The 22,078-nt window shown below is 36.1% G+C and overlaps 1 protein-coding gene across 2 annotated transcripts in view; it reads right to left on the bottom strand.

The window, feature by feature from the left end:
- The window catches only part of PRIM2 (DNA primase subunit 2), a 132,423-nt gene that overhangs the window by 55,754 nt on the left and 54,591 nt on the right, over positions 1–22,078 (bottom strand). The window contains exons 7-8 of one of the 2 annotated variants that reach the window (XR_012653012.1): positions 17,496–17,591; positions 3,340–3,370 (exon numbers count right to left, since the gene is read on the bottom strand). Coding sequence is in view for 1 of the 2 variants with exons in the window: in XM_075046408.1 (XP_074902509.1) it covers positions 3,303–3,370 (68 nt within the window). In the remaining variant the exon portion in view is untranslated. Of the gene's footprint in view, positions 1–3,302; positions 3,371–17,495; positions 17,592–22,078 lie in introns of those variants that run through there. The other variant, XM_075046408.1, reaches the window with a different exon arrangement.

The following is a 22,078-nucleotide window of genomic DNA, read 5'->3' as shown; positions in this document are numbered from 1 at the left end:
TACTGTATCATTCACAGATGTGTTAGTATATCATGAGATTTAGTAAGGCTATGAAGGGCACTTTATAGATGTTGAGAATAGTAAATGACACCAGACCATTAAGGTGTGCATTCTTCTTTTCTTGCTTGTGAGATGAGCGTAAGTGAGGAGGGTAAACATGTCTGCATGAGTGTTGTGTTACCCATTAAAAAAATCCAGTCTTGCAAAACACTTGGTTGCTGTATCAACCTTGTGAACTACCATTTGAAGACAGAATTAATAGAATCATACAAAACGTTGGTTGCAAAGGACGGTAGAAGACCATTTAGTCCCACACCCCCACTTCAACTGGGACTACTGCCAACACTAGTCAGGTGAGACATGGCTTTTTCTAGCTGCTTCCTAAAAATCTCCATGAACCAAGATTCCACATCTCTGGGTAATCTCCTGCACCTATCATTCTAGCAGAGGCATTTTTCCTAATGTCCAATCTGAACCTCCCAAGCTGCTATATGTGACCACTGTCATTTGTTACATCCTCTGGTACCGTCAAGAATTCCAATACTGTGATGTTTGCCCTTCAAACACTTCTAAGCTGCTATTTGATCATTCCTAAACCTCCTCGTCACCAGACTAAACAAAGTCAACTCAGCTTCTCCTTATAATTCATGTACAGGCACAGTCCTATAGTAGATTGATGGGATTACATATGACAGCTTTTGTCTATCTTTGAAATTATTCCTGCTGAAGATTTTAAATAGTAGAGTGTTACGACCCTGTAATTTCATCACGAAACCCATATAAACTCCTTTGCAAGCAGGAGTTGCAGAAGTGTTCTTCTCATGCATTTAGACATAAAGTTTCCATTTCTATTAAATTGCTAAAATTTTAGCAATTTAAAATCTCCTTGTAGCCTACTGTGAGCATGTTGCATCAAATACTTTAACATTTTAACTAAATATTTTCTCTTTTTTTTTTGTCTAGTACGATTAATACTAGAAAGCATCAATGAAACAGAATAGGACAAAATGAGGATCTAAGTTGCAGATAAAATATTTGTTTAGTCCAGAACAGTCCAATTACAAAATACATGTTATGTCCATTTAAAAAAAAAGGACACAGATTAAAATATCTATGCAGACATAATCCACAGTGAAATGACCTTTTCTGAGGACTAGCTAATTTAAAAGTCACAAGCAGATATGAATAGCTGCCAAAAAGTGTGTGGGGCATTAACAACCAAACAAGGGTCTGTAACCTTCAACTGCATTCTCTTTTCATATGTTTCTATCTAAGTTTTGCTCCCCTGATAAAGCTCGATTGACATATGCCAAAAATAAAATACTGCTGTAAGAATTCACACAATGAAGGTAGAGGAAAACCTACAACTAACTAATACTCTCCTTTCTTAGGAGCAAGATGAAGCAAAAACAAATCACAGATTCACAGAAATAAATAACAGAGAAGACCTATTTGGTCATCTGTCTGTTCACTGCCAGTGCTTGGTTTTCAAGTTGTAAGGTTTGATTTATTTTGTCTATTTTAAAGGAACTTCCAAAAAGGCAACTCGGAGGCAATTGGTGACAAAATGTACTAGGAATAGCCCCTCCATTTTCACAAAAGCAAAATGGAAGTAAGTTACCAGTCGTTAAACATACATACCCAAGTTAACATAAGAATGTGCAAAAGATACCTTTTTGCATAAATGTAGGATTCAGTATCCCTGTTAAAGTAGCTGATGTTTAACTAGCTTTTTTTGCAACATTTTCTTTTCCCATATTTAAAAAAAAAAGCATAGGGAGGATTGTGTTTGCTGTGATACTGAAGACTGTTCCACTTACATAGATGCACAGCATATATCAAAAGAAATTTCAAATTTTTCAGTAATTGCTCCTAGAAAGCACGATTTATAAAAAGCTAACCTAATTGCTCTTTAGCTTCAAATGGAGAAAGGTATGCCACAGAGGTGGATTTTTTAAAATCTCAATGAGATGTATAGTAATAAAAACATGGAAGGTTATTGACATTCAGAAGTATCCTCTAACCAGCTACGTAACAGTTACACTGCAATAATTTTTTTTCATTTATTGCTCTTCAACAAAGTTCAATCATATGTAAGTAAGCAGAGATACAATGAAAGCTATTTTTCCTATTCTGATTTACACTAAAAAGCAATAAAACATGAAACTGTTCCTATGTGATAAAAATTACAAGTTTGTTTTTTTTTTTTAAATTAGAATAAAATGTCAGGTTTTGAGTACTGATACCTCAAGCAGTAGAACGCCATAGGAAATAAAAAGAATGCTAACTATATCTGCATCGTAATTCCGGTGCAGTGCTGTCATGACAGAACCTCACCGCTTCCATTTCTAACTCATCCAGCATCATTTCAGTGATCTTAATGCAAAGCTGTATGTGTTCAAAAAGAGAGTTTCATTACTGACATTCAATATTTAAGTAAATTTCTACCCTTAGAGATATTAAAAATTCAACTAAATAAATACCTGAGCAACCCAATCTAACCAGATCTGCATTGAGCAGGGGCTAGATTAAATGATCTCCAGAGGTTCACTCCAAGCTAAATTATTCAATGATTCTAAGCCAAGGCATCTCCCTCTAACTACATGGTCTTTGTCCTCCTGCATGCTACCATAGTAAGAAAACTCCCTCAAACAATACAAAGTGGTAGAAAGCAATCATGTGTGTAAGAAAGAGACCAGATCTATGCTTAACCTGAAGAACATGAGAAAAGTATTTTTTCTTAGTCTTCATCCCCAAACACATTTGAAGAAAGCAGAACGCTTCTATATACTGTATACTACTAGGAGAGAGGCAGGCTATTTTAACTGTGTCGTAGAACACTTTTAATGGTTCACATTTTCAGCTCTCTCTTTAGGTCCATTAAAAGCAGAAAATAGGACTTCATTAATCAATAACAGTGATGGAGAAATCTCCCCAAAATATCATAGAGCACAAAGTATTTGCAACAAGGAAGGTCCATACTCTGAGCAGTGTCATTTGGAATCTGTTTTGGTCATAAAGAAACTTAACAACTTCGCCTTTACTATAAAGAAAAAACAGCTTTTGTAAAAGCTACAAATACTTTCTTGTTACTGAGAAGAAATACAAGCTCTATAAATTACGTTTCGTGTCATTCATAAAGCTTTTGTTAAGTTTAAGGTATACTTTCAGAGGTTTTTTTCCAGTCAAAGCCAATTGCACAGATGAGGCATCTGAAAAAAGACCGTAGCTAAAACATTCTAATAATACAATTGTGTTTTATCTGTCTGAAAGAATACACTCATGCTTTCAGTTTATGCTACCTGAGATGATTAAGCAGAGGCTGTAGTCTCTCATCAGACTGTATGGAAGGCAGTGATCGTGCTGTCAGCTAAAAGAAAACAAAGGTTCAATTAATAAAATATTAGCTTCAAAACAACTGATAGCACAAAGCAGGAATGATGTAAGAAATCACCCTGCGTTGCTACTCTACACAGCATTGGATAGGACATACTTTCTCCCATTAGAAGTAACTAAGCACAACTCTCCAGAACCTGAAGTTAGCAGAAATAATTACAAGTTAATGAAGTTAAACACTGAAAAATAATTTTTCTAAAATTACAATGTTATTTGAATTAAATAGCAAGACATCATTGAAAGTGCTATACTTTTTTCCAAACATATTTGAACTAGAAGTCATATTCTACCTAGACAGCCTTCTCGCAATCACATAATGTAAATATAGTCCATTAAGTCACATTATATACAATTTACATTTGTATAGAAAAATTTGCATAAAATTTAGCACTATATGACTTTTATACAGACATGCCCCTGTGTACACTGTTTTAAATGGGCATAACCTGTATTTTGTAATTTTACTGTTCTAAACTAAATCCATACTTCTTTCTTGTTACTTTCATATGACTAGTTAAAACATCAAGCTTTTTCTGAAAAAATAAACCTAGTAGTCTATAAATCAACAAGTACATGTCACACTATTGCAGGATACTAGTGAATTGGTGTATTAACTAAAATAATTGGAAAAACATGTATTAAATTTGCTTAATATCAGTATATAGGTGTCTACCTTCACCTATAAAAGTTACAAGCATAGCAGTTCTGATAATGCTGACATACATCTAACACAAAATATTTAACATAACATGCATTTCATGATTCTATTGCTGCCAAGTTAGGCTGTATTTTGAAAACTACCTTTGTACAAATTTAAAATTTCAACATATTTCACCTTGTATAGATTACCATTAAGTTCCTAAGTATTTTACAGGTAACTTAAAATAGCAGGCATGCAGTTATATATACTCTTTAAAAATCTTATTTAAAAAAAAAAAAAAACCACAAAAAAACCCCAAACCTTTTAGCACCAACACTGTAGCTTCACCTTGCTGGCTCCAACACACAAGTAAAGGCAAGCACTGAAGTAGGACTGACTAGTGGGCTGCAACTTCTATTTATAACCCACAAATATACCCTGTGCTCAGTGTTTGGGTACATGGGGTTTATTTGTAACCATAGGATCCATTGGCTCATAGGTAGACTGTGTGGATATGGAGGAGTTTAAAATTTTCGTGAAAGATGACCCATTCATCACATCCATCTCATAACCTTTGCTGCTAGGCAGAAGTCAGACTGGGGCCAGATTTTAAACTTGTGCCTGAAGCTAGCAATACCAACCATCGGCTAAATAAGAGGAGGTTCAAAACAGCTAGTCTGTCAAGTGAAAGTTGAAGCAACTGAACACAAGGACAGCAGGGAAGGAGGAATGGGCCATTTCAACCATTAAGCCACTCCTGACCTGCAGCAGCAGCTCTTCTCAGTCTCGAGTAACTCAAGTGTACTCATCCCATCCGACTGCTGCAGTAAAGGTAAGTCAGGCAGTCTTAGCAATCCATTCACCTTTCTTTTTAAAAAGGCTGGTATCTTGGCAATTACAGCATTATCCGCATTCCCTTATTTTATGGAGCTAGACTGAGATGCATACAGTATACTAAAAATTCAGTAAGCTCTATATTTATTCAGAAGTTTCTTTTGATTAAAAAAACCTAATTTTGTTACCACTGAGTATTAAAGGCCAATACACATATTGTTCTATATTTGTGTCCTCTGCAAAGTAACCCTCTAATTTTGTTTTAAACACAATCAGAAAACCAGAAATTATTTCTGAAGAGAACTTGGAAGCTTTCTAAATACCAGCCAAGTTATTCCACTTGGCTAAAATCAGAATAGAGCCTGAATTACCTGAAATACCATCTGCTTCTCTTTCTGTTAATAACGTAACTGATACAGAAAACAATATTTATGTGCACACTTACATACATATGTATATTTTTATATGAGACAAGCATACAGTATTTTTCTCTATATAGTACTTCAAATACTACATTTATTCAGAAAAAAACAAATTTTTTCCTTGTTATAAACAGTGCATTTAAGACAAGATGACATTTATGAAAGTCAAAGTGGACAGTGATATAAGCAGCAAAAACCAGTAAAATTCAAAACCTGCAAAAGTATTGATATTATTGTCAAAGTTTATATATACAATAAACTACATTGTTATGGAGATATTACCAATGAACAGAAATACTGTTTTAAAACTAATTTGGGAGACTTATAGGAATTGAGGTAGAACCAAGAACTAGTGATCTTGGTGTTTAACCAAGTTTTTCTTGGTGTTGCAATGAGAGAATATGGAAGAAGTGGACTACCCTGGCTTTTTCGGGAACCACCATTAAAGGGGAAAAAAACATAAACCCTTGAAGTCACAGGAGAATCCACATGGCCAATGTTTTTCTTTTTTTTTTCTTAGTGTCTTGTGTTTCACCAACAATTATGGAATCTGCAAATTTTACGAGCAAAATTAATCCCCATTTTCCTCCGTTATGTTGGCTGGAAGGGCAAAATAAAGTTCTCTACAGAATATGCTCTTGTGAACATAAGATCATATACCTTTCAACTCTTTGTTAGGGTAGTTCAAATGTTTATTTTCAGGAAGATGTGGGATTCTCATGACACTGTCCTTTTCTATCTGAAACTAAGGATAGTTTTCCTTAAACACAGTTGAGGACACCTCAACACAGTTGAGGAGAGACCATCAAAACTTTTGAACAATTTTAAATGAAAAAGCACATTTTCCTTTAACTTACCTGGATTATAAAAGTAAAGGGTAAAATTTTAATTTTAATGTATAAAGTCTTTCCTCACAACTGTATTTTTTCTAACTGAGCCACACTGTAAATAAAATTAGCTTTTACAAAGGTGGTGGTAAATGCTAGTGTTTTCAAACAGCTAAGAATTTTATGTCCTTTTCAACAGTCTTCTTCTAAAAGAAAAAGATAATCCCAATTACAGAATCCAAACTGAGATTCTGAAGACTTTTTCCAGTCACTCTGAAATGAAATTTAGACAAATTCCTGCAAGCACAGCCTTGCCTTCATCTCTATATAGTACTCAACACAAAGATCACCTTACCAGAAAAAAAAAAAAAAAAAAAAAAAAAAAAGGAAAAACATGCTATTCAATATTTTAGATACATGGAAGACATCAAAATGTTGTCAAGCAAGGAGCATAGCTCCCAACTCTAGTCATGCTGAAGCAGTTTAATTTACAGAGAATATAAAACATCACAGACAAGCTATTTCCAGTCCTAAGGCCTGGTTGATCAGAGGAACAGGCAGAGTGAGCCGCAGATAGAACATGTGGACATCTCAGAGTTGAACTGAGATGGTGAAAGCTGGGGTGAGTGATGTAGACCATTAAGGCAAATTAAGCACCATGTTATCAACATCACACATTTAAAATTGAGAAAGGAGGAAGAATACTTAAGAATATGAGGAAAAGGAATGAATAAACTGAAATCTGAGATGACATCGTCAGTCCAGCTCCATACTAGCTTTAGTACCAGAGTCACCAGCTGTCTTTGCTGCAATTCAGACTGCCAACAGTAAAAAAAAAAAAAAAAAAAAAAAAAAAAAAAAAGAGAAGGCGCACAAGCATTGGAGGGAAAAATCAAACCAGAATCTTCATATATTTGAAGTAACCAGAATTTCCAAAACCAAGCTTTCTAAAGTTTTGACAAAATTCAGTAATATTGTTAAGCAATCTTGTAGAAGAAGAGCAAGAAGCTGAGTTCTTTTCTATTGAGCTCTACGCAACAATCACATCTCTAGTGTTCACTATGCTGAGATTGAGGCAAACAAACAGGACATTTTCATATAGCATGAAGAAGGTAACATTTTGAGAATGCAGAAAGCACATGATGATTGGAAAACTACATGAACATTAGAATTATTTAAAATCTGGCATTGGTACTTCAAGTAATAATGAAGGTAAAAGGATGACAACTCATAGGCTGATGTCTAAGAATTGGTCTGGTTTTCTTCCACCCAACAAAAAGTTAACTTGACACAAAGCCTGAAGTTAAGTAGCAGCTCCACATGCTATCAGGAAGGAAATGACATTTTTATACATGGCAATTAAGAACAAGATTATCGTGGCTCAATTAACTTGTCTCAATTTTTTTAGGAGTGTGTGAATTTCTTGATTTTGAGGTTACCATGTGAGAGCTATTTGCTCTCTGTTTTTCTGCACAAAAAAGAAAATTTTTATTTTCACAAAGAGTACTTTCTAAATGAGATGTCCTAACTAGCTGTATTGCACAAGAAAATTTTATTATGCTGTCAGATCATTTGATGAATACATTTTTTTTTTTTTTTAAAATCACATTAAGTTGGATGTCAGTGAGAAAAAGTACATGGAAGGCTCAGGAGCAAAGCACAGAAAGAAGAGTTTTGTGGCAAAGGTTACTTTTAGCCGAGGCAGGCTACTGAATTACTCCAGGCTCTTTCCACAATTGGGGGGGGGGGGGGAGAAGTTCCTTTAGAGGGGTGCATTAGAGAATCTAAAATGTAAATTATTACCAACAGTATTTCCTTATCAACTGCTAAGTACTCCTAGAACAACAAGGAGTGTCTGAAGGCATGCTGTCCAGATGCACATCTGCAGCCTGCGATTTGCCTCTACACAATTTGTCAAGCCCATCAGGGTTGTTTTAATATCCCAGAACTACCTGTGCAGGCATTCATGCTACTTCTTTCATATTTTAACAAACATTGTACAAGCAGGCTTAGTGTGCTTTTGCCTCCTTAGTTCTTTTAAAACCCAGATAGGCAGGATTACATCATACGAGACTCATATTTAAAAGGGAGGGTGACTGCACTGTGAATATGTCTAGGGACAGGGCATCTCAGAGAATGCTCAGTCCTTGGAAAGTTACCTTGCTTTTTCCCCCAAGAAATTCCTCCTTCATAATTCCAAGCTTTATAACCAAATCTACTTGAAGGAGGCTTGCAGAGACTTTTTAGCTCTATTGAGTGCTAAACACACCTCCGAAATACCTAGTACGTTTAAAGGTGAGCCCACAGTTCCCAGAAGGCACTCTGCAGTTCTTGGAAATACAGGCACTTCTCTACAAGGACTACCTAAATTATTTAACCTGTATCTCCATTGGCAGTTCCAGAACAAACATCACCTCCATATGTGCTCCACTGTGTGGACTGTAACAAGGTCTGGATTAAGACCAGACATAGGTTTGGGAGCCTTATGTGGCATAGGTGAAAAGATTTTCCTAGAATGTTTTTCTCTGTTTATTTCTGCTATGACAGTTACACCGGTGACAAAGGGTGTGAGGGAATGGCTCTAATCCAAATGCAAAGATGAAATAAGGTTAAAGTAGGGATTGATCAAGGCAGCCATAAAAACTAAAGACAAGGCTTTAACAAAAACACCCAAAACCAACAAACAGAAAAAAGACAGTTACCTTTGCCATCTGCAAAACTCTACCATCACCTACAACCATATAACATCATGCTCAGCAATAAAACTGAGGGGCAGTTTTTCCAAAGTAGCCATTGCTCAGGGCCTGGTTGGGCATTGGTCTGCTAGTGGTGAGCATCACTTGTGGTTTTTTCCCTTTTTTCCCCTTTCACTTAATAAACTGTCTTTACCTCAGCCCATGAGTTTTCTCATTTTTGCCCTTCCTGAATCTCTCTCGCATCCCTCAGGGAAGGGAGCCAGCCTGGGTCAATCCACCACATACATACATAAATTCATTTCACACCAATAAGAAGCTGATTAAACATGGATTTCACAGTATTTTGAAAGCTTAGTTGTTTATCTTATAGGAGTCCAAAAAGAGCTGCTACTCGTTTGTACAAAATCTACTGAAGGTTGTTCTTTACCACTTCCTTTTACCTTTGACACTCAACAGCAAATCTTCCCTATTAACAGAGGCAAATTTAAAAAAAAAAAAGAAAAACTATATTCCAAACTTTGGAAAAAAAAAAAAAATAACGTGTTTAACTAGAAACTAAGATACAAAGGGTCAAAATCCACTATAAATAAAGTATTTTATATCCCTTTAAAAACCAGAAAGTTGATCCCATGTGGATAGAAAAAAATTGAACTTCAACCCCCACTCCTAACTGTTTCCCCAGTAATCTAGGGACCTGACCTGAAGAAGCCACCTCCAAAAGTAAGAAGTATAGTCACCATATGCATTTGAAATGGTACTAACAAATTATACTATTTTTAATTATCAAATTTAATGTACTAATTTAGAGCACATTTTTGATACCTCCCAAAAAGGTCAAAGAAAAATGCAGGAAGACTGTGCTTACAATACATAGTATTACACATCAGCTAATTTTTCCCTACAATTGCACATCTCCCTACAATTTTCCTGTACAACCATTTTAACACTTCACCACTCCATTACTGGGCTTCATCTTTTAAGTTGGAGAGATCACATCCTGGTTAGTTACTTATCCATTTTACTTTTAGTTGCTCCAATTAAACAAATTGGTGCCAAAACTAGTTTTAAACACTACAGGGGACAACACTGACAAGATAATTATATGGTCTTTAATACTATCCGCAAATGTTTTATACCATTAGTATAATAGTTTCTAAGCCTTGGTGAAAATCAGTCAACAAAGGTTCATAAGACCTGTTCTCCACCCACAGAAATTTAAAATTAATAAATTAATTAAGTAGACTTGAAGCAATTACACTATTAACAGTAGCAAGAAGTAAGAGGACACTGTGACAACAAAGCACACAGATGAAAAAAGAAAAGCAGAAGAGTATAGAAAGTGTTTACCTTATAAAATTTCATTGCTCAATTCCAAATCTTTCCAACTTTGTAGCAGCAGTAACAAAACCAGTAGAATAAGTGAAGTAAAAACCTCTATGACAAGTTTATTGTATGCTGATTTTACGGATTTAGAAACACTCCTATATTCCATACTCTAACTCTTCAGCTAAATGTCATGAATGCAATCGTGAAAAACACCTACAGCAAATTTCTTTAACAGTGATTTTGATGCAGCATAGAATAACTAAAGTTGCTAGGCTTTTGTTAGATTTCAATTAGATAACTAGCAAGTAAATTTTAGAAAGTAATAAGAAACAGAAATTAGAAATTAAACTATTGGAGGGGAAACAAACCCCTACATGTTTTGAATCTTACACCACACAGGTTACAGACAACATTTTTATGAGGATTAAATTTACACTGTGAAGGCTCTTGCATCTTCCCATTTTATGTATTGATGAACAGAAAAATAAATTATTAGATAGCTAAAACTTTAAGTATAGAGAGGAAATTTCTATTTAGAAAGCAAAGAAACAAACCATGGATTGGTGTATTCTTTTACTGTATTCTGTACTCTTTAGTTCGTTCTCCCACAAACAACTGTTTGTTCCTATGATGCACTTCAATGCCTTTAGCATTACAGGCAACTGCATCCTGCATTTCTATTTCCCAGTTGTTATGATCAGAAAAGAGAGAGTATAAAGAAAATCAAAATTAGTTTGGATATCAGAACTTCAATTTCAGCCTTCCAAGTGAAAGCTTTAGATGGTTCTTTATTGCTTTAGTGCAATTTAACAAATAGTTTTAGGAAGAGAGGAAAGAAACATTGTCTGTGTAATGCCAACAATTTGACATATTCAGAGTGAACATATCACTAAAATCCTTCCTGAATAATGCTGTATGGATTTAAAAAAAAAAAAAACAAACAAACAACAACTTAGCTCAGACATTAAATTATTACAGTTAGGATCTTAAAAGTTTAAAGAGAGAATCTATTTTAGCCTCTTATTGCTGCCTAAGGAATAAGTCTTAACTTACATTTTTTCTAATTCATTTGGATTTGTAATATGCTACTTCACAGAATGTGCCTTTCCCGTTAAAATGTCTTAATTGTGACCTTTGCTGTTTGTTAGCTCATCTTAAAAACGTTTCCTACTCACTGTTGCCCTGAAACATTTAGTTAGATAATTCTTCCCTGTCTGCTCTGAAAAGGACACAATACTTATGTGATGGTTCAGAAAAGCATTAGTTATCAGCCCAAAGCTTACAGATTGGCCTCATGTGCTGTCTAAAAGGAAAACAAAGGCATGAAAGTTTAGATTGTTTGCCAGAACTGCTTTTGATTAGTATGAATTGCAGTATTACAAACTTATTGCCAAAGTTATACAAGACAGATTTTTCGACTGAGGTTGGAGCAGAGAAGAGAAAAAGATATTAAACTTGTGGGCTATTTCTAAACAACCTGTAATGGACATTGTAAAAAAAAAACAAAACACCACACCAAAAACAACTATTATCCAGCAGGCTTAAACATACCAGTAACTTACATCTCTACTGTATTTTCCCATAGATCTGTGAAACAAAATAAATAAAGTGGAAACCTTGATGCTAACATAAAATTGACAACTTTGCTTCTGTAGACAATAGCAATTATACCATAGCTTAATCAGTGTCAACAAGTGAGTAGAAAATGAATACATAAACTAGACAAAAATAAGAGAGACATGGTTCTATGCATGTAGACTTCACAGGAGCCTTCTCAAGCTGACATGATGCCACCATATTTCTGTAAGGTAACATTACGATTACCCTAATTTTAACAGTGAAAGGTGCTAACTTTGCATCCTGCTGGAAGTTTTAATGAAACAGTGACTTTTTGCTATAATGCTCCTGTGATCAGTCAGAAACAAACTTAGCTTAGATATGAGCTAAAGCAGGATCTGACCTGCTGACCAGTAAGACAGAGGAAGATGAAACTCCTTTCACTTGTGATATACATGCAAACCACAGCTTTTCCTGAAATTCTTAAAACCTGCTTTTAAAGGTCCCAATATGAACAGTTCCTCTCCATCAAAGACTAAATAACAAGCCTATTTTCAGGAATTTAAAATCTATTTATCCAACAAACAAACTTTGGCAGAAAACAGAGGTTAACAACTGCATTGCTCCTCAAACCATTCAATTCTTAGAAAATTATTAAAAATCATTATGCTATACATCTACTAGAAATAGAAAGTCTTCCTTCTTACACCTCTGACTATGGAGTATTTGTTCCTGTTAATTGCATCACCCAGCTGAGTATGAGCCTGCACAGGAGCAAAGTGCAAGAGGGAGATAAGGTAAAAGATAAATGGAAGCAAAGACGTGAGTAAAACGTAACATTGTAGTAGTACCCGCAGTAGTAACACAGCCAAAGTAACTGTAGGGAATTAGAAATTATCTTTTGTGGAATGAAAGAAAATTATGTTTTAGTCTGGTAATCCAGCAGTACCTATTCAAATCTTTCTCTTGAATTTTTTGACAGAGACTACATTTAGAGATACCTATTTAACATTACTAAGTGCTACACTTGTTCCAACTAACTCCTTAATACTAGATAAGCTTTATTCAAAGATGTGTTTGGTCAGCAGCATTTTAAGTTGTTTTCCAGATGTAACCACTGTTACAGAGTATCAGCTTTTATGTAACCAAAACCAGACATACACATTTTTTTATTGACAGCACAGTAGCCATGACATATCTGAGAGTTAGAAATACAGATCCCAGCTTTCCCCCTCTCACTGGGGATATCTGAAAAATGAGAGAGGACAGCAAGATGTTTTCAGTGAAACTTTTTTACCTTAATTCAGGCTTTTTCTCCTTATGCCTAGTCTAGATTAGTTATCCTCCTGGAGTCTCTGCCTGATCAAAAGAAAAATCAATCTCCAGGAGACTGATTTGAAAACAAAGGCATTTGGGAGGTTTTCCTCCCCTCAATCCCATTTTAAGGTACAGAACAGGTTAAACATAATGCTAGTTCTACTTAGTTCTACTTACTTAAGGACTGTGTCATAACATTCATTATATTATTATAGATACACTACACATATCGAAGTACTCTTTACATATTTTTAGTATTTAGGAACAACACGAACCATGCAAATACCCAGCATGATTACAGTAAATAACAGGCCTTTAAGTCTCAGTTCCCCCTATATTGAGTCCAACTACAAGTGTTTCTCAACGCATATAATCAAGACCATGCTTTTATTTAAAAAGGGAGACTCTACTACATACTGACATCTTATTTCAAACATAAATCACCCAGGTAAAGTCTTTTTCTGACTGCAATCTGATTGTCTGCAGAGATGAACACTAGTTTCGATGTACCTGTTATTCCAGAATACAGCCTAAATGGGGGGAGTAATAGTCACAAAAGGCTTCTTAATACATTTCTCTTTGATTAGAAGCACTGTTGATGAATAGGAATTCTAAAACTTTAAAACAACTTCGTTTTCAACAAAACCTGAATTTTAGCTAGCAATTCCCTGAAAAGTAGTTTTAAAGGATATGAACTCCCCAGCAAGGCAGCCTATTTTTCTATCCTGCGTTTTTATGCACCACGCATCAAAATACTTGCCTTAAATTAAATTTAAAATATAGTGTCTAGAAAAGTTTGGTACTTCTGAGGAAGTCTAATATTGCTTGCTTTTGCCTTTTTTAAAGATATTTCAGAATTATAACCTTACATGGTCTTCAAAACTGTACGATTTTGCAGCCACTGCTAAGAAGTCACGAGATGCAGATATTGCCAGAACCCAAGAATTCAATTTAATCACATTTCAGAGAAACACCTTCAACATCCAACTAAGTTGCAGGCTGCCTCATACAAACAAAAGCTGATTGATTTTGAAACATCAGCTATCTTGCTAATGTTGTAAGAAAATGTCACAATGCAAATGCTATGCAGCTGGGGAACCTGAAATAAGAGAAACAGTGTTTGCACGCCAGTATGCTGCTGTACCTAGACAGTTGACATTTTAGCGTTGATCAATTTTCTTTCGAAAAAAGTTGGGGTTTAACCTTTCACAGCATGTTACAAATCTCCAGTGTTGTACAAAATTAATACGTAAATTTTGCCAAGGCTTCTTCAGCTATTGAAAGTTATTTCAGCAACACTTACACTGAAATATGCTCAATAAAAATTAAAGCAAACAATTAATATTTTATTTATTCCACATGAATTGTTCACACACAATCTGTGTGACAGGAGATAACATTTTTCAAAACTAACAAAACTATTTAAGCAAAAATGTTTTTGACATTACTAAATGTTTTTTTGCAATGGGCCAATATAATTTAATACATAAAGCATTTAGATTATTTTCATATGGCACCACCAAATTTATGGAAGAAAGGAAATAAATAATACAGACTGGCATTACTGGGCTCTTCGTACAAATGTAACAACTGACATTTTCAAAGGACAGGAAAAAATTCCCTCATGAATCTCTAGTGGTTGATACAGGTGTCAAAATAAGGCTGAAGTTGTTTTTGTGGGTTTGTTCTTTGTTTTTGGTTTTGTTTTTTTTTCAATTAAAAACTCCCCACGACTCTCTCCTCTCACACACACACACCCCTTCTCAATAACACAAACCAGCCCAAAGAAAATCACAGAGAATGCAAAGTGGCCTTTTATGTTTTAAGGAAAGCAAATCAAAAGCAATGGCTAACTAATTTAAAAAAAAAGAATTCAAGTTGTAGTCTTAGCACTGTAATTTTCTTTTTTTTTTGGACTTTAAAGGGGATGGCACAACAGTTGTTATCAAAGTTGCTTAAATGCTATATCTAACAATTTAAAAGCTATATATAAGTTATATCATAAAATATAGATTATAAACAATAAATTTTATTTTATATATATATAAAAATATATATAATTAATGTCTTTTTATGTTTAGTCAGTTTATTCAAGCTGCCAAAGAACAAATCTTCCATGGCAGAAGAAACAAATTAATAGTTGTGAAGAACTTCCTTGCTAGCATGTCCTAGATATTTACCTAATACTTTAAGAACCTTGAAGAAACTGAACTCCACTAATTTCAGCTCAGCATTTGTCAAATGCATTCAGAATAATAATTAATGTTTTCCTTAGGCATTTGCTTCTGAAAGCAATTGATTTCTCTTTTCCATTTGGAAATGTCTAGCTTTCATATTCACACTGAGGTATAAATAACATCTGTGTTGAAGATTAATATTTAGTCTTTAAAGCAAAATTTTTCAATAATTAAACGTTGTTTAATTGGTCAGTGAACTGTTGCTGGTTTTTGCATCATTATTGCTTGTGCAGATACTCATTTCACTTGCATATTAGGGTGAAAGTATGTAAATGAACTCATCTCTTGTACTTTTTTGTATTCTAACATAAAGCTAAAGTTGACAGTTACCAAGATGTTCATTAGATATTTTTCCCCAAAAACAGATTATTAATTCCAGCTTTCTTACAATAGTCCATAGTGTCTTTCAGGCTTTAATTATATGTAGATTGAAGTAGCCACTTAGCTACCTTGTCAGCAAAATCCAAATCTTCTGTTAAATAATACTGCTTGCCATAATTGTGGAGGTTCTTCAGTGATTTTATCAACTGTTACACCACTGATTTGCCCTTTACCAATAGCTTACTCAACTTTTAATTTAGTCCTCAGTCTTTTTTGTATCTAATTCCAGATACTTAGTAATATTAAAACTAAGTACATAGTGTACTGGAACACTTGTCTTCACAGCAAGCCTGGAAAATGAAATAATTTACTTTATTTCATTACAAATTCTGATACATGCAAATATTTCATCTCTTCAATACTGCTTACTGTTCTTTGCATGCAGATCTTTTGTTTCTTTTTCTGGCATTATTTATGAACAGAAGCTTCTACCTTTTGCTGTCTTTCTCCCAGGTTCACAGACTAAATATTGATTCCAGTACTCCAAGGTAACCTGGAATCTGTTCTTCAGTTCAACTATACATTGCTGCTTTAATTAACTTGCACCAACGGAGTGTTATTGGAGGGGGGGAGGGTCACTCAGACAGCAGTGATTTCCCAGAGGTTTTAATGTTATGATTTTGAAGTTTTTCCCCCCTCTTCCCTACATTCATGAGAAGGAAATAAAGAAACCAACATCTCTACATAATTTGGTAGAAGTTACTAGCCAATACCACACAGGGAGCAGTCAGCTAGAAAGCATGAAAGATTCATTATTGCTTCACTAAGCACCCTTAGAGTCACTGTCAGAAACCATCCATGGTAGGATTTTCCCATCACAAACTTCATCAGTCTAGCGCTAATGCTATGCTCCAAAACTGCTTTAAGAACAACCATAACCACACTAGCAAAACTTCTCCAATGCTGAAGGGCAATATGCAGTCAAAAAGAGAAGAAACAAGTGTCTATAAACCCATGCAATCCACTCGATTAAAATCTCATTTTCCATAGTCATCATTACTACTACAAGGCTTCATTTATTGTTCTACAGTGTAAACCATCATAAAAATTTTGAGTTAAAAAGCTGTTATGTAGTTATTAATCTTGACAAACCTTATTACTAAAGCCCTATGCCATTCACAAGGCATTACAGGAAATACATATATCTGCCACTGTATAAAAATGAGATAAATCAGTTTTATTACAGAACTTTAGAGGAGATATTTCATTTTCTTAACAGGATTTTACTACTGGGAATCAATTATTCAGTCCAATTCTGGGCTCCCCAGTACAAGAGAGAGACACAGGCATACTGGAGAGAGACCAGCATAGGGCCACAAAGATGATGAAGGGACTGGAGCATCTCTCCTATGAGGAAAGGCTGAGAGAGCTGGGGCCGTTCAGCCTGGAGAAGAGAAGGCTCCGGGGGATCTTAGCAATGCATACAAATACCCGAAGGGAGGGTGCAAAGAGGATGGAGCCAGGCTCTTTTCAGGTGTGCCCTGAGACAGGACTGGAGGAAATGGGCACACACTGAAACACAGGACATTCCATCTGAACATCAGGAAACACTTTTTCACGGTGAGGGTGACCAAGCACTGGCACAGGTTGCCCAGAGAGGTTGTGGAGTCTCCATCCTTGGAGATATTCAAAACCTGCCTGGACAGTCCTGGCAACCAGCTCTGGGTGGCCCTGCTTGAGCAGGGGGGTTGGGCCAGATGATCTCCAGAGGTCCCTTCCGACCTCAGCCGTTCTGTGATTCTGTAAAAAACCACAGATCAGACAAGTTCCACCAATCTTCCAATCTCAACTGCCCAAGTATCAAAGATGGTCAAAAAGAATCATGGTTGTTTAAAACCAAATACATGATACGTAATACAGACCTCCAGTACCAAATATTTCTGAACAACTACTAGCATTCCTGTTTTCCGTACAAGAACTTCCATTCTCTAAGCATCCTCAAAAGTCCACATTTTCATCTGCAATGTAGAGAAATTTTCAAAATTACTAGTGATTAGCAATTAGACACAAATTCTAACAAGATTATTAAATCCTTTTTCAGGAGTTATAAGGACAAAATGAAGTGATTTTTTTACAAAAGGTTCATTTTACTCTTAGACTACTTTCAGAGAAAAATAATTAACAAAAATCTTAAAAACAATTGCTGGTAGGGACCAGGATTATTTACTACAGTTTACACTGCCCAAGGCTATTTTCCTATTCAGTCTTTAAACAGTAGGGTAAAAACATTAACATCTAAGGAAAAAGGATCGCATTGCAAAGCAATTCCTCTGATTAATGAGCTTCTCAAATATTCATATATTCAATTCTTTTTCTTGAGAAACTTACTATACAACTTCAAATAAATTTAAGTAATCCTTAAGAATTCCATACTTGATCTTTAGTAACAACAAACATAGAAAAGATTTTATTACAACAGTCTGTGTGATGCCAACCTCTTACTTTCAAACCTCAGAAGGCGGCATTTGAATTTCAGTGTTTTATTCTCTCAACATGTGATACTGCTTGGAAGTAATTGTTTTGTTGCCAAGACTTAGAAAATATCCACCTTCTAAAAGTAAAAACGTATCTGGAATACTTTTGCTCAGTTATGCATATTTTACAATATTGGGGTTTTTTTCTTTTTAAGAAGCAAAATCAAATCTTGCCAACCTTTGCAAGAGTTTTAAGCCCTAGCTTCCCATATGTTCAAGTACCAGCGATTACATTCTTATCTTTAGTGAATAGAGCTAAAAACATGACAGGCACTCAAATTTCATGCTGCTAAAAACCAGCATTAATCTGAGCCTACTTGTCATCATTTTCAAATATTTTACTTAATCTCAACTGTCAGCAACAGCAATGACATTTCTCAAATATGAGTAAAAGTTTAAATATTTTCTTTCCAAACCAGAAAAGGACATTTGCATCAAGGAAAACTACTAGCAACTCCAACAACGTGCAATTTTTTTTATTCCCATTCTTAAAATGTTGATTATTTACATTTACAATTATTACAAATATTTTACTTCTGAATAAAATACACTCTGACATAAGAACACTTACCCCAGGACTCAAGTTCATGAAGCAGAAAACCAAGCCTTCAAAAAACTGCTTAATTATAAAACATAATATTGTTGCCTTAGAACTTAACTATGGTAGTTGGACCTCCATTTCATCTCCTATCAAGGCCTGTGGCTTGGTGCTTTTAGGTAAAAGCAGAAGTGCCCACAGCAAGCTGCTAAAGTGAAGCTGAAGCTGGTGGGCTTCAAGGTCCAGGGACATTCTCCTTCCCAGCCCACCGCAGCCAGGCTGCTGCCACACCTTGACCCTAGCCCCAGCCAGTAGCAAGGCTGACCACATACACACATTATTCTCATACACACACACTGTACAGACACTGCTGGCCACCAGAACACTACAAACACAAGAACAGGCACCACACATAAACAGCACATGCATAAACAAACTATAAAAATGGTCTGATCTGTTCATACATGTTGGCGGATCTCATGCACATGAGCCTCTTGCAGCTGGCCACAAACTGTGGTCTCCTCAGAGGCTGCCTCTCAAAGCCCTGACTCGCCCTCTGGAAGCTGACTTGGACGTCATCCCCTCCAGCCACCAACTCCCAAACCCTCTGCTCTCTCAAGTATCCTGCACCCAAACCTATGGGCTCTGGCTCTCAGACCTCTGAAGGCACCCACCAGATACTCTGGATTGAAGTTCACTAGCACCACACACACAGAGAACAGAAAACCCTCAACCATGAAAATAATTAGGAATAGTGTTTAGTAAGATAGATTTTCTTATCAAGTTATTACTGCAGTGATAAGGCACTGGGCACAAGCCTAATTATCAGTAGATTTCTTATGCTCCCTTTTCCTGCCTTTGGGTCTCCCACTAGATGATCCATAATAACTTATACACAATCCCACAAGCCCCCTCAAACATCCCATAATAAGTTTGCTCTTTTCCGTGAGACAGATGATAATCTTGTTTCCCTCAAGGCTTTGAGCTGCTCCTTCAATGGTCCATCAACCAACAGTCTGATAGCTTTGGTCTTTGGTATCTTCTTAATTATCTCCCATTCTTCAGAGTCTTTGTATCTGAGTGTTTAATTTATTACTTGTCCTGTCTTTTGTCCTAGCTTTTCATGCCAAATAGCCATTAACCAGGTATGCTTGCGTAAGGATATGTGGAATGTAAGACTACTTCCCATGTCCAACAATTAGATGTGTTTTGCCCCTTGATGTTAACCAATAACAATAGCAATAGCCCTATATTTTACAGAACCAGTAAGAAAGGCGACCACTTACAGATGAGGTAAAGGAGAGAACACAAGGAAACCACATCACAGGTCAGTCCAGACTGATACAAAAAACCTCAGTTACAGCTCATGAAGCATTAGGACACAAATTCAGACTGCTTCACCACACAGTTTGGCAAGATTTTGGTTATTAAAGGACTTATACAGTAAGACATGAACACTGGAAAAGCACAAGGTGTGGACAGTAACTTCCAGCTTGTTTAAATTAGCCCTGCATGCAACAATGAAATGTAGAATGTGGGGCATACTCATGAAAAAAATGGCTATCCCACCAGGATGTCTTTCCTGAATACAGATGGTATAGAAGAATGATCTTGTTCACAAACAATGATGCTGTAAAGTGGCAAATACTGTATTCCACACACATGTGCTAAAGACTGCCTGAATCACTAGAGCCATGACACAGAAGCTGAGAAAGTAAAAATCATCATTAAGTTATGAGCTATAATAGTAATGCCAAGTTTAGTCCCTCAGTCCCTCAGAACTGGCTCTGCTACCTCTTTCTACTACTTTTCTACCTAATCACAGAATCACAGAACTGCTGAGGTTGGAAGGGACATCTCCGGAGGTGATGGAAGGAACCTCCTCCAGAAGTCATCTGGTCCAATCCCCCTGCTCAAGCAGGGCTACCTAAAGCCTAGGACCATGTCCAGGCAGGTTTTGAGTATCTCCAAGGTAGGAGACCCCACAACTTCTCTGGGCAACCTGTGCCAGTGCTCGGTCACCCTCAGGTATTTATATACATTGGTAAGATCCCTCTGAGCCATGCCTTCTCCAGGCTCAACAGTCCCAGCTCACTCAGCCTTTCCCCACAGGAGAGATGCTCCAGTCCCTTCATCATTTTAGTGTTCCTTTGCTCCATTGTCTCCTGTATGCCCATGTCCCTCTTTTACCAGGTAGCCTGGTACTGGACATGGTACTCCAGGTATGGCCTCACCAGTGCTGAGTAGAGGGGAAGGATCAACCTCCCTTGACATGCCAGCAACACTCCTCCCAATGCAGTCCCATTAGAACTCCTTGCCACAAGGACACATTGCTAATACTCAATCTTGTCTAGGCAGAGCTTTAGTAAAGGATGAAGATGACTGTCAACTACTTCAGTTATCCAACATGATATCCTCAACCTAGACATGCTCTTCTTAATAAGCCTCCTACTAGATTCAAAAATATATTTAACAGAAAACACCCTGGACCTGAAAGCCAATGACTCTTCAAGAAAAAGGGCAATTGCACAGAGAAATAAACAGAATTACCTCCCTTAACAGAATCTTATACACAAGCTAGCAAATCCACTCCTAACTGGAGTATAAAGGCAATTCAACCCTTTCCTAAAGATGAATACTATGAAAAGCATTACATCTAATATCAAGACACTGCATCTTTCAGTCTCCATGCCCCCTCTGGACAGTAACTAATACAGCTTCATTGACAAAGACAGATTCATTTTAAACCAACATAGGTCTAGAAAATCAAAAGGTAAGTAAATACCATGACAACTATTTTGCACATTTTTCCCAGACAAAATGAGGTTAGAGTGATCCTGCTATCTACACTCCTCTTCAAATGTTAGAATTAATAACTTCTGCCCATCTTGGCCAATCTCACTACATTTGATAGAGAAAAGAATCTGAAAGACACCAAGTCTTAACAAGTTTCACAGGAAAATATTAGTTGAGAAACATTATTATGTCTCAGAAAGCAAAACACTACAAAAAAAGAACATAAACTGTACAGAACAGCAGAGACTCTACAAGGAAAACATGTTATATGTCAATTACAAGAGAATTTTCAGAGTTTTCAGTTTGCTAAATTCTGAAGTATCCAAACAAAATAATCACAGGAAACTACCCCCCTGCTCAGATAACAATGTAACTGAAAAGATTAGCAGACAAATAGAGAACAATTACCTAGTAACTGAGGTGTGTCTACTACTTTTCAAGGACAAACTTCAAGAACAGGACACTAGCAAAATATCAGAGGGCACTATCAGGACCATGACTCTCATCAGCCTGTATTTTTTTCTGACTACTGGTCATCTGGAAGAAAGTCTGAGAGCTGCTCCTATTAGCTAATGCATCTGACTTACTGTGAGATGACTAGTGAAATAATTAGGCACTGAACAAATAAATGCACGTA

The sequence above is a fragment of the Buteo buteo genome, chromosome 15 (assembly GCF_964188355.1).
Source record: "Buteo buteo chromosome 15, bButBut1.hap1.1, whole genome shotgun sequence".
NCBI lineage: Eukaryota > Metazoa > Chordata > Aves > Accipitriformes > Accipitridae > Buteo > Buteo buteo.
This window is presented reverse-complemented; position numbering and strand designations above follow the sequence as displayed.